Source organism: Arctopsyche grandis, chromosome 5, assembly GCF_051622035.1.
Source record: "Arctopsyche grandis isolate Sample6627 chromosome 5, ASM5162203v2, whole genome shotgun sequence".
Classification (NCBI taxonomy): domain Eukaryota; kingdom Metazoa; phylum Arthropoda; class Insecta; order Trichoptera; family Hydropsychidae; genus Arctopsyche; species Arctopsyche grandis.
Window position 1 is genome coordinate 23,057,090 of NC_135359.1, and position 14,265 is coordinate 23,071,354.

At 35.2% G+C, this 14,265-nt stretch overlaps 1 protein-coding gene across 1 annotated transcript in view; it reads right to left on the bottom strand.

Moving 5' to 3' along the window:
• Positions 1-1,079: 1,079 nt before the first annotated feature.
• The window catches only part of LOC143912377 (uncharacterized), a 334,563-nt gene continuing 321,377 nt past the window's right edge, over positions 1,080-14,265 (bottom strand). Inside the window, exons 4-5 of the mRNA XM_077431657.1 lie at positions 9,163-10,293; positions 1,080-1,151 (exon numbers count right to left, since the gene is read on the bottom strand). Of these exons, the coding sequence (XP_077287783.1) occupies positions 1,080-1,151; positions 9,163-10,293 (1,203 nt within the window). The remainder of the gene's footprint in view (positions 1,152-9,162; positions 10,294-14,265) is intronic.

A 14,265-nucleotide genomic window follows, 5' to 3' on the forward strand; every position in this document is an offset into this window, starting at 1 on the left:
TGTAACTAGCTCGTGATCATAGACGAGACACTTGCCCTTTGGTAGGCCTGAAGTAAGACGTATAAAAAAACCGTCTGATCTAATCCACGTGCATCACTTGGAACCCCTTACATCCTGATCATACATGCATGTATCTAATATATAATTTCGAAAGATACTTTGGAAGGTTTAGTATATGCAAGTTTTAATGTAAGGTTTGTTTGATATTAATATTTTCTCTTGGAAAAAAATGCCACGAGCATTTAGCGCCATCTACTGAAAATTAATTTAATTAATAAATTCATTTTTATATTGTTTATATTATATGTAGGTAGGTAGTTAGTTTTTACTTATAATACACCCGATGAAATTTTCACCGGGTCTATCACTAGCGTATTATAATATTATGAGAATGGATTGAATATTACTAACCGTATCTTCATTTCAATACAAAGATTTAAAACAAGGACACTTACATATACAATCAAACACAATCAATGGTTAGCATGTAATGAATTGCATAATAATTAAGTGGTCACGGGTTCTATCCTTGATGTGTGCTGCTAGCCAAATCTTGGATATGTTACTCCAAGGTCGATTCTTTTCTATTGGAATTTACCGATTTTATCCGATTCCAGAAAAATTGACATCCATGTCCTAGTTTTTTTTTGCAAAATTCAGCATCTAGATTTTTGCTGATATGTAAAAAATGTTGCTAATTTGTCCATAGATGTCTTTGTGGATGTTAATCGTTGTTTGTATTTGCCTTGTAAATTACAATATTTCAGTAGAATGACTATAGATTTCGTGTTTAGTATAAAAATATAATTAACAATTTAATACCTTATATAAATAATTCTTAATCTCGTCGCATTGGAGTAATTGTTCACAAGTCGTCACATTGGAGTAATCTGTTAAGACGAGTGTGCATGATTGATTGAATAAAATATATAAATATATATAGTGCTAGGTAAGCCGGTTAGCGGTATATACTCGGCAAGTTATTAATCTTACCGGTTTATCAATACAACAAATTCGTTGCGTTTTATTACATTCCTCTCCTTTATTTTGTCTTCCGGCAATACTGACTCGACCCGATGCTACCATTTCACAAACTGCGCGCACAAATCAGCCCAAAATTCCCAACGAATAGTCCATTCAAATATACCATTCTAAAAAGTATTCAGTTTTCATCAATATTTAAACTGTTCATTGTATTTGTTTTTAATTTATGTATATTATTTAGATTTAACGACTGCTTTGATACAAAATTTATAAGCACGCATATTTCGTATTCAAAATTTTGAGCTTTCTTCATTTGTAAGACATCATTTTGTCGACATACATACATACATATGTATGTATGTATGTGTGTACATAAGATAAGGTCTCCGATCTCGCATTTACTGCGCGTGTGCAAAATTTTCCGAGACTCCTCAGGAGTTTTTCAATTTCTACGCGATCGTCTCAGCGGAATTTATTATTGAATAAAAATATCCAATAAACCCCAAAGTGCTTTGTAGACCTCTCACCCATTCCCCACCCCCACACACATCCATGCTTGCAAACATAGGGGGTGGGTTTTATATAGGTATAACAAATGGGCGCTACTTACGCGCGTATGTGCGCTCAGCCGGCGTCTCTTTGATCCTTCATCCCTCGAAATTTATGTGGCGGTCCTCTCGTCCTGCGAGCGCTGCACCGCAGTCCTGCAAGGGTCCTTAATCGATTCCATTTCTCAAATTAGTTTGGGAGTGAACCGCTTTCGAGTCGGCAATAAAATCGGAATCAAACGAGCAATAAAATCCACCATTTTGTTCGAAGACAGAACGGAAAATTGTTTTCTATTATGATCGGACAATGGATTTTGTTCGTCTTTGGTTTTATTTTCTAATTCGTATCTTGGTTATGTAAGTATATACAGGTGGGGTTATTCTGGAAGGTCGCAGATGATCGACGGAAATCTGACAATTAATAAAGTATGTCAATAAGATGGAGGACAAACAAATGGCCCCCCTTGCATAATGGGGGCCCGGCGCCCATTTGTATTCCGGCGGACGTTTTGTTTTGAGAAGGGTCTTCCCTGGCCCATTAATGTGTGCTCACGTACGTCGGCTGGACAAAGCAAATAGACGGTGGGGCCCACAGGGGCCCTTTTCGATATTTACGAATATAGTTTATGATGATTATGTGAAATCCTGCACCTTAATTAAAAACTCGATCGCATTCCGAGAGTTCCAAGCAGGATGATTCCAGATATGATTTTTCACACGAACACGTGTACTTATTAACCAGCGGCGTGGACTAGTGGTTAGCATATAATGCTTTCGAGCAGAGTGTCACCGCTTAGATTCCCACTAGAGTCCCAGATCTTGGTTTGTGACTCGAAGTCGATCGTTTCTCATTTGTTTTAAATTTTATTTTTAATTTATACCAGGAAGGCCTAACGGTAACCCCATTGCGCCTTCCCAGCCAGAAACATTGTACATCTGATACAAATATTATTAGTATTATACAAAGTACATAAATACATATCAATTAATATCCACAGAGACATCTATGGTCAAATTTGTAAATTTTCAGCATTTTACACAATTCAGTGAAATTCGAGATTGCTGAAAGACCGGGGTTTTGCTAGAAAATGGGTGAGGTTGCCAATTTGTTGAAACTTTTTCAGTGAAAATCGGATAAATTGGCAAACTCTGATAGGAAACGATCGACCTGGATTCACAAATCCAAGGTCTGGCCAGCAGAAACCAGTGAGGTTTGAACCCATGACCACTCTGTTCAAAGTATTGTTGCGTAGGGGTGGGTGGAGGATCCAAGTAAAAGACCTTAGTCGTTTCACAGCATTTATTGATGATTAATGAGATACACGCACTGGCAGTGCTCAGTCCAGAATGATATGATATCGCCTACGTACCGCCTTATAACGGGTAGATCTCTCAGGACGTCTAATCTGTTTACATATTGTATAGTCACAAATTCGGATATGTCTTCCCACGGTATGGGTCAGTTCTGCGAAGGGATTAGTAACGGTCATTGTTTAGCCTATATGCACTTAGAGTCTAGATATAATCGCTATCGCCTCTAAGTGCACGGTCACACAGTCTCTGGGATTCTATTCGCTTAATCCGTGGTGTACGTAAAAGTATTATATGCTACCCACTAGTCTATTCTGCTGGCTTAGAATTTGCCAATTTTTCTGATTTTCATTGAAAAGGTTCCTATAAAATTGGAATTCCCTCCCCTATTTCTCTTCCAAATCCTGAGTTATTCAAATCTCTCCATAGATATCTCTATGGATGGATGGAAAAAATACGTATTGTATAAATGCTTATTGATCGTGTTATATAAAAAAATGCTTGCAATGCACTTTGCTATGCTTGACCATAAATGTCACGTAGAATGTAAAAAAATATAATAATTATGTATTAATACATAATTTGGTATGTTTCTTGATCTGTATAGTGCACTCACATTGAAGCGATCTGTAAGACGAGTGTACATGATTAATTGAATATAAGCTATAGAGAGGGCAATAAAGACACAGAGGTACGCATGTGTGGTTTTTTTTTTTAATAGTTTGTACATGAAAAAAACTGCTGGTCCGCTAAAATTTTTCCCTTCGCAAACCTCACCACCTGATGTGTTTTCAGCGATATTTTATTCGTGTATTGACATGGGTTTAATAATAACATAAAAATACGTCTCTAACCACTGGAGAACACGTACACGTCCCGTGCCGCACTTTGGAGTGTTTTCTTACCATATGTATATAAGTTAATTCATGGGACTGGCCGTTTAACAATGTGTTACACAATGAAAAATACAGTAATTAACAAACAACCAGCGCTAGTGACTAGCGTAAAATTTTAATTTTATTATTATGTTTGTACAATTGTTCTTAAAGCAAACATGGAGATAAATAATTTATAAAGCCAGCAGGATAGCTTGGTGATTGCGTTAATGCTAACCACCAAGAGGTTGCCGGGTGGGTTGATCCGACTGCAACGAATTTATTTATTACTAGTTGTTTTAACCGGCTTCGCTCAGTATTTGTAATATAAACAGCTTAAACATAGCGAATATAATAGTAAATATTCATTTGTTTTTTTATTAAATTTATTTGAATCGAAAAAAATATATATCGGATCGTCGTCATAGAAACTATCATTTGTTTTCGATGTTACCAACCAATATTACATACCTGTCTCCGTGACGAGACAGAATGTTAAATTACAGAAAACGTAAATATCGGCAGGCAAAGATCGAAAATCGAAAGATCAAAGAAAATGGTGCATGGTAAACGGTACATACTCACTTAATTTGCGCGAGCAGGATACAACAGGAACAAGAGGAACAGGCTTTTCCTCCCGTATTAATGTGCGCGCGCAGAATATATGCACAAACATATGTATGTATGCACATACATATGTATATGCATATATGCACATACATATGTATGTATGTGCATATATGTATGTAGATTAATCGTGAATGTGTATGCTGAAATCGTGAAATATCTTGCCAACTTCTTAGCTAAATGATTTGTTTCGCACATCAGCATATTCATAAGAAATAAAAGGGTTCTTAAATTGTTAAAATATTTTCACCAGGCGTATTTGACTCATGTAATACATATATGTACGTGTGTATGAGTCACTTACATAGCTGCAACAGGTTGTGTGTGAGTTGTTTCTATCTCGAGAGGTAAATTTCAATAGCAATATTGCACAAATGCGGTACCGAAGCAGGTAAACTTTGGCAACTGTTTAAATTCAGATGGTTTTGCACTAAACGCGTAACATTTACAAGTTGAATCGTTTAATTAATGATGTTGAAGGTAGCAGTACCTAATCATAATTCCATACGTTAGATTTATCGACATAGAGTATTCACAGAGTATCGAATTACATATTGGAGGTTTCATGTTATTATTGGAGGAGTACTTTAATTAAATTAGCTTGATATGAATAAACGATATAGATATATTTCCGCTAGATATTATTTATTTTATGTTTTTATTTATCTATATCGGTGCTTGGGAATAGCGGTACAGTGGGACCTATTTTATATTTTCCTAAGATGTTGTCGAGCTGCCCCCGAGTGATATATATATGGTATTAAACTTGTACATATGTATGTATATACATACATTTATAGATTATTTTGAAATCATAGTGGGTAGGATGGGCTTTTGCCAATTCGATATGGAGCCGTTTCAACAACGAAATCAGATAAATTGGCAAACTCTGACAGGAAACGATCGATTTGTATTCACAAACATCCAGGTCTGACCAAATAAATCAATCACAAAATATATCTACAGATAAAACTCGGAATAAATTTTTTTAAATCGAGGTCAACCCACGAGATCGAACCTGGCAACCTTTTGGTGGTTAGTATTAACGCAACCACCAAGCTATGCTGCTAACTGATTATTTAATTGATAACTTTTATGATAACTTTAATGGATTCTTTTATGCATAAAAAATGCTTAACTATTATCAATAACTATTGTCCTACAAAGCAAGACAGCAAAAAAAAGTTTGATAATAGTGAACCATTTTACCCACAAAAAATGGTTCACTATTGTCAATATTGAACCATTTTTGTGGGTAAAAGCATCCTGGCCGCCTAAGTCTGTTCATCACACTGGTTATTCCTAGCAGTGCTGTGGAGTCGGAGTCGTGGATTCGGAGCATTTCAACTACAGTAGGAGTTGTAAAAAGTCAACCGACTCCGACTCCTGTTTATTATTTTCTTTATTTAATTAAATATATAACTAAGAGGTTTGGGCCGCCTTCATATCATTACATACGTACTTACGCGGCCCAAGCCTCTTAGTGATATATTTAATTACATTAGTTTAAGCCGGGATCATAATTTTGATTGAAATCCCAATCATTGAAATCTTTTTGATTGAAATCCTAATCATGAAATCCGACACATTTCATATATTTATAGTTTATATTGTCGTCCATTTTCTATGGAAATATTGTTTAAATTGTCTTTTTATTTATTTTATAATTATTTTTTATATTTCAGTACTTAGGTTGTTTATATATATTTATTTTTTATATATTGTCTTAATTTTATAAACAAAATATGGAAGAGGCTAGTTGTTAAAAAACATTTTGTTTTTACTATTTTTTTATCAAGTGCACTGGTTTCTGGTTATTTTATAATTCCTTGGTTAAATTTGTTGATGTTGGTTTTGGCATTTCATTGCCCGGAGCAGTTGATTCCAGTGCGCCGTTTTATTTTCTTCTTGATAATACACATGCATGTATGTACATGTGTACATACATACATACATATATAAACAAAATGAATCGAAATGCATAAATTAAAGACGTAATAAATTAGCTTGTGTTTGTGCGCTCAGGTCGGGACTCTAAATTATTCGCCCGGTGTGGACGGGTCATTAAAATTTATGGGGTCATTATTGTCGTGGATTCACAGAAAAAAAATATGTATCCGAAAGCCTAGGTGGTGGATCGTTTACGATGTGTCTGATTTACATAAAGCTTGTTTGTTTATAATTACTTTTGTTTAGAATAAATGGGTCCGGCTGGGAAACTGAAATGCTCCACGGTCCGAGACGCATTCTTGGAGTGAGCGCGTGCACCGATTAGACCTTTTGTTGAAACTTCACTATTTATGTGCACTATCTTTCAACTGTTAATTGTTTGTTTCGTTGTTGTCAATTGCGGTGTTTACTCGTGTGGGTGAAATGTTTTTGGGATCGGTTCAAGATGGGTGTGTGTGTGTCAAATGAAAGATGGCGTGCTACCACTGATATATTTAATTTATTCATTATTACTTTATTTGCAGCATTTTCGTTCATTCATGTAAAGGTTACATCTATATTTACAATGATACATTCTTCCTTTTTATTTGTTTACAATACACTTAACGTTTACAAATATTGTATGTATTTTCTATACTTCTTAAAAATCAAAAATATCGAATACATCACTTCTTCTCATCTTCAGCATTTTATTTATTTGTATTTATATCTATTTTATAATATAATTCGAAAATATAAAATAAAATGTGATTTTTAATATTTACATGTGTTTTTTTTAGTATTTTTTTTTCACGAATTTCATCTACTATTGTTTTACAAGTCGTCATAAAAAATGCTGAAGATGGGAACTTAATTATTTGCACAAATAAATTAAAAAAAATAATTAAGGAGTGAAATTATTAAATTTGTAAACCTATTAACTGTACAGCATTCTGACATAAATACTTTAAATGCAATAATTATAAAAATAATCCAGTCGGCATTCATACTTTAGTGGTAAGTTAGGTACAATTATATATATATGTATGTTTTAAACTACACTATACATTAATTTATTTATTAAAAAAAAACATGGAATCTAATTTTACGAAATTTTCACTAAAGACTCACAGCAAAGTCTACGTATGCAATTGTAGATTGAATTTTTTAAGTGCTGAAACTTTAAATGTTTGAAAAAATAAAGAAATTCGCGAACAGGCTATTTCTGTGTTTAGGCACATTTTTAAAATAAAAATGAGATTTGTTTTCATGAAATAATAAAACAAAAAAAAAAATTTAAAAAATGAGAGATTTCTTATTTGTTTTTAAAAGACTAGTTTCTTTTTTACATAAAATTTACATTCTTCTTGTGAAAAAAAAAGATCATAATTTAATTAAGATTATGGTAAGAAAGAGCCTATTTACATATCAATCGTATCGTTTTATTATCAGCATTCACATTTCAATAAGACGATGATTACAAAGTAGTCGTAATCGCCTTCTACATAATCATTGGTGTATCGACATTATCGCAACGTTAATTTTACGTGTAAAAATATATAGGGGTTAGACCATTTTCATCGATAAACAAATTCAAAAATCAAACGTCAATTCAGATATACATACATATATAGCAAGTTCGAATCAAAGCATATAATGTTCACATATGTAATGTACAATACATTAATCTTATTGACTATAATTACTAAATCCATTCACAAAAGCAAGCAGAAGAAATCGCTTTTTTCATAAATATTTGTTAAATACTTAAGGGATAGTAATTAAATCATTTTGTTCAATTACAAAACTTATGATTAACAGATTTTAATTTGAAGAATATATGTACTTGTTTTTTTACATTTATTTTTATTCTGTATATCATAATACAGAAGTCGATTAAATATAGGCCTATAATTCAGATATGATTTTAATTTTTTTTCATACATGACTTGAGCTATATTCAGGTATAAAGAAATTAAAAAATACAAATGACATTACTATACATACATATATGTAAGTTCTAATGCACAAATTAGAACAGGACAATGAGCAAAGTTAAGAATTTCATGTACATATATGTATGTATGTACATAAAGAAATTCTCATTGACTTTTGTAAAATATCAGGGACGGTTTATACATATGTATGAAATGATTGCGACCACGAAGTATATGTATATTACGAATGCTGAGAACGCACGCATTTAAAATAACGTTAAAATTTATACATGAATTATTTAGAAAATTAGAATATATTTTGGTTGTTATACGAAAAAAAAATATGATCTATATATCGTTTTCATAAGATGTTACAACGTCACATTTCACAACGAAAGTTCTTCACCACTAAAACTTGTTCACACTATTCGTCGAGTCCATACAAAAATTCAATTATTAATTTAAATATAAAACACAAGAGAGCATTCTAGCTCATCTTATTTGGTATTTAATTATTTATATTTATAGTTTAAATTTACATTTGACCCTTTACAAGGGATGGTTTCCCCAACACACATACCTAAAATTGGACAGATCACACTTTGACCATTCGAAGATGCGACAAATTGGTCCTAAATTTAACAGTCGATATCACTTAATATTTTGGCATCGCACACCAAACACTTGTGAGAATGATTTTATATTTTGAAATTTTGTTTAATTTTAATCATATAGATTTATATAATATTATCTGATTGGATGTGAAATTTTCCCCTTCACGTACATGTGATGGTCCATCATAAATTGCCACATACATTGCTAAGAACCATTCCTTAGTAAAATAAAATTAAACGAATCGAAATTAAAAATATCCTTTAGGAACTTTTCACTTTAAACCGTTACATCCTTGTCGTCGAAGAGCATCAGAGATCCCTGACTATGACGTCAGACCTGGACTTCAGGACGTCGCTCCTGTCGTGCCGGATGAGCAGGACTAGTCGATGCGGAGCAAACTCCTCGGGATTTGATTGGATCGTCCGACACCATGGTCAGGATGGGCTGGAAGCCATGGACGGGCAGGAAGTCCTCCACCAACTTCTTACTTCTGATGCTGGAATCGCCCACGTACACATTAGTACCGGGGAAAGTGCCTTGGCGCTTGAAACGCCAAATCAAAATCACCAACATGGCGACGAACATTACTACAGCCGTAGTACACCCAAGCATCAGCTCCATGTTCTGTCTTCCGTTGGACATGTGCTCTCCTCTCATGGAGCTGACGAACACGGAGTACAGGTGATCCACAGATTCCGCTTGGTCTTCAGTCGACCTTTTGTTTGAGTCTGGTAGTATCTTAACGTCTTCCATACTCTCGGTAGATACTTTCAAAGCCCGTCCCGTGTCTAAGGTCATCATTTCCGACTTTTCGTTGTCGATGCCTGGTCTCCTCGAGACTAGTTCCACTTGAATGTGATAAATTGTGTCGGGCCACAGAGATAGCGTGACGCAAGTGGAATCGGTGAAAAGATTTCCTTTCAAACCACCGCCATCCACCTCCCACGTCACTAAATATACACCTTTGCTTGTCCTCGGCTCCCATGCTATCTCACCTATGACGAGCACTTTTTGGTGGATGAGCGACACCTCCTTCAGAGTCCACAACTGGTCGACTGGATCCGTCATCATGGATTCAGGAGTAGTGGCTCTGATTTCAGTGTTGATCTTCTTCTTCTTTTTAAGCGATAAATCTTGTTTGTTGTATGACTCGTCCGGGCTGTATATGGTGACGAGGCCTTGAGGATCGACGACGAGAACTCTGAGGAGAGCGCCACCATTGTTGGCCGGTACCCTGGTGGCTAAGTCTATAGTCTGGATGATCTGCCTCCAAGGTCCGTTGGCTGATCGTCGCATCACTACATAGACGAGGGGTGCTCCAGGTTGGGTTGTGGGAGGAGGCCAGCGTGCCAAAGCACCTGACACACGCACAACTCCTTCTCCTTTAGTGTGGATGACAGGTTGAGATTGCTGCGCTCTAGTTGATGCTTCTGCGTGGAACCGACACGCCTCCTGACATCCAGGGAACTGAAAATAACAAAAATACCGCTATTAACATTCGGCTGCATTGTGGTAGTAATACATATAACATGTCGATACAAAAGAGATGAAAGGCAGTTTTAATGGCATTTCCTTTTGCATAATTGGCTTAATTATTCATAAACGCGCACTGAGAAGAGATAACTTTCCTCAGAAGCCGCTTTGTGCTCAGAATCCATTCTCTCCGGCATGCAATAGCGATATTGGTCTCGGTTCGAATCTGCCTTAAGGCTTTGCCAACGTTCGGTCGACGGTAATTGCAGCTACCATAAAAAAGAAGATTCAACACCTGACCAGTTTCGCATTAAAAAAAATGTAAATTGAAATTAAGCAAAGGTTTGTTATTGTGAAAAAAGAGTTAAGTGTATTGATTTAGTAGGAAAAAAGTACGGGAATAAATATCTTTATAGAGACACTGTTTGCTCGGGAAATAATGGCCAAACTTTTCTCGTTAACCTAGTCTAGACTTTCAAAGAACTCGGTTAAAATTTTTAGTTTCGGTTACACCTTGTAAAATTACATATAGCAATCGAATAATTGAAAGAAACAGAATATACATAGCAAAAATCCACATATAACATATGTATGTATGTATGTAGAAAGAAAACCATTTGAATAGGATTCGCGTGACTTATTTCTTTGTTCCGAGCCGCATGTTATTAGTTTGAACGCTTCAAAAATTCCACTATAAAATCGTACTTATTTACCCCATTCGTACGAAAAAACGCAGTCTTATTGTGGATTTAACCGCTAATTTTTAAATTATGGCATTTTATGCGGCAATTCTTCAAAGGAAACGAGTTCTATGCGATCGCGTTTTTATTTTGCGCAATTACGAATGTCGGCTTTATAATGCACATATTTTATACAACAGGGAATAAATTTTATGAGAATATACGTATATTATATTTTAATAAAAAGCAATTCAAATTATATCTTGCCGTGACCTCGCCGGCAATACGGAAAACTTATCGAGGATAGTGAAGGAATTCTCCCCAGAGAGAAAGAGTTAATCTTTATGTCAATAAAAAATCATAAGTTATAATACTGGGAATAAATCTTCTATTCTGCAGCATTGACATGAGGGTTTCCAAGCTCTAATAAAGAAAGGTCCAACTTGTGTGGCTTCATTGTGAAATATAAATTATCTGCCAATGAATCAATCCGCCTAGGAGAGAGGGGTGTGCCGCGAAAGTGGTTTCTTCTCACCCAAACCCTCCCCCTAAGCATCCCACACTTCCCCAACCCGTAGAGAGGAGCAATGCGCGTTTCCTTCTTCCTCGGAAGAAAAATGCCTCAATATAACAACTATCGAAAATAAATTACCCGCCATACTAGGATGAACTATTTATTTATATTGTGTTTTTTTTTACCAACTATTGTCGATTGTTATTGAAATTGAAGAAGGCGAATTCGTCATTGTGGTCCAAAATGAACACAACAACATGATACCTTAATATGGTACCATCCATTACGGCGTCAATCAATTTTATAACGGTATTCAAACGTCTCGGTGTGATTTTAGTTCGGTAAAGAATTCGCAACTTATCTATCGATAGCAAAATATTTAATGTATCGGAGACCAAACATAGCAAAAAAAAAACTTCAACGTCAAAACAAGCGACTTGGTCTTTTATGATGAATAATTTGGCTACCGAATCTTAATTTAATATCTTAATAACTTCACGTATGATTTGGCAACATGTTAATGGAACAAGTAATATTTGCAGAAAATTACATTTTCATTTTAGAATAGGAGCTCATGAATAGGAATTCCACAATCTTGTCGCACAATCAATAGCCAGCAGCATGGCTCGGTGGTTGCGTTTATGTTAAGCACCGAGAGGTTGCCCGGTTCCATCCTGTGCTAATCTTTAATGCTGCTGGTCAGATTTGGATAATTGTGACTCTAAGTCGATCGTTTACTATCATAGTTTGCTAATTTATCTGATGTCATTATTAAAACTGTTCCTCCATCAAATTGGCAAAAACAATTCTACCACTATCTGAATTTGATTTATGTACAATAAAATTAATGTACAAGTCTAAATCCACAGATGTTTCTATATATTGATTAATTAATTAGTTTTGAGTTTTTCAGCATCTCAAAATTCAGCGATTTATGTAGTAAAAAATGCTGCGATGTTTGTAATTGGTCAGGAAGGCGAATTGGGGTTTACCTGTTAGACCTTCTTGGTATATTATGTCAAAAATAAAATAAAATATGAAGTAACTATGTAAATACGAAACACAAAACAAACAACGTCAATATAAACTTCGCCTTCTATTGATAAAATATGATTCAACCATAAATGGACTATCGTAAAGAAGGCAATTTCTGAAGGATGATGGCATAAAATAATAAAATAAATCAGTTTTTAAAAACGCGTGGGGATTAAATGTTTATGATGTATGATTAGGTGATATCAATTTTGTTTAGTCATCATGAATAAAATTTGATTTAATTGATAATTTGTTTCATCAGGATTTTAGCACTATATCTTTTGGTGTAGAAGCATACGTTTTTGTGACTTGGAAGAGAACACCTTTTGTGAAGATGGAATAATCATACAATATTGCTAGTTCGTATCTTTGCGTTGTGATTTAATCAATAAAGATACATTCATTTATGGATCGACTTGTTTAAAATGAACTAATAAAATGCATAGTATAAAGCGCATCAAGTTGCACACAGTCAACTGGGCAACTTTGTTGCTCACTGCAGCGTCACAAAGTTGCACTCACGTGTGTTAGCCTTTACGACAATGAGATAAATAGGGGTTTTTATAGTCCAACCAGGGCGAGATTGAAGTTGTCGACCGCTGAGCGTGCAAGTGGACTCGTTGGGTATGTAAATCGGTAGCACCGCCCGAGGTAGCAAGAACTCTCTTTCGGAGGTGGACAGACATTCATTTGAGGTAAATTAAACAGAAGCAAGCCGGCGAGCAGCAGAACGGGTTCAAAATGAAATAATAGCGTTTTATTGAATTGAGACATAAATATTCTGGGTGCGCGAGCAAGGAGGGCCGCATCTTATTGTGTGTTGTGTGTGTGTGTGTACCTTTGGTTGTCCGACGAGCTCAACCTCTTAACGCATTCCGTTTGTTTCGTTCTTGTTCTGCGTTTGTTTCCTCTCTTTGGGATCCCTCCCCTCCTGGTATATGCCCATGGCATACATACGTGTGCATGCATATATGTATACTACGGTCGAGCTCTTATTATTTCGCCTCGACGGCCTATTTATGAATTCTGTTTACCCCCTCGCAAATAAATCAACACCGGTTAAGCGAAGCATTACGGCAGCTCCTAGGCGTCACATCAGCTCGCAGGCATCTCGGGAATACCGAGTTATTACGCCCATATACACAACCCCGCCGGTGAAACGTGTTAATTTATTCTCTTCAATAATTAATTATGTTGAATAATTCTAGATTTACATTCATTTTTTGGAGGTCTACGACGCGCGCTCACACCCATTCAATTTTCTAGTAGTACACCTCTCCGGAATGCACTATTGAAAAAGTTGATGAGCTTATTACGATAATTATGTACATATGTTCTGGGTGCTGGTGTTAAAAACGTCAAGTTGTATGTAGATCCCAAACTATTAAACGAGCTAATCTAGTATACATGTTTAGGTATATTTGTCAATTTTTTTGTAAAAATTTCAAACTAACCATATTTCCGTCCTGATAATTCAAATGATACTTTGAGATAATTCATTTTGACAATGAATTGCACAATTCAAACTCCATATGTGATGAAATCAGTTGACGGACATTTGGCCGAACAGACAGACATTCGACCGATTGACAATTGGTAGAATGAAGATATTAATTGAGCCGTTTTAATAAATAGTGGCATAAGTCCACTTTTCTTAATTTCGAAAAATATCTCGCAAAACATTTAATATAATGTTTTGCGTTTAACAATATTTAAAAATACTAGTGGCCTGTAATA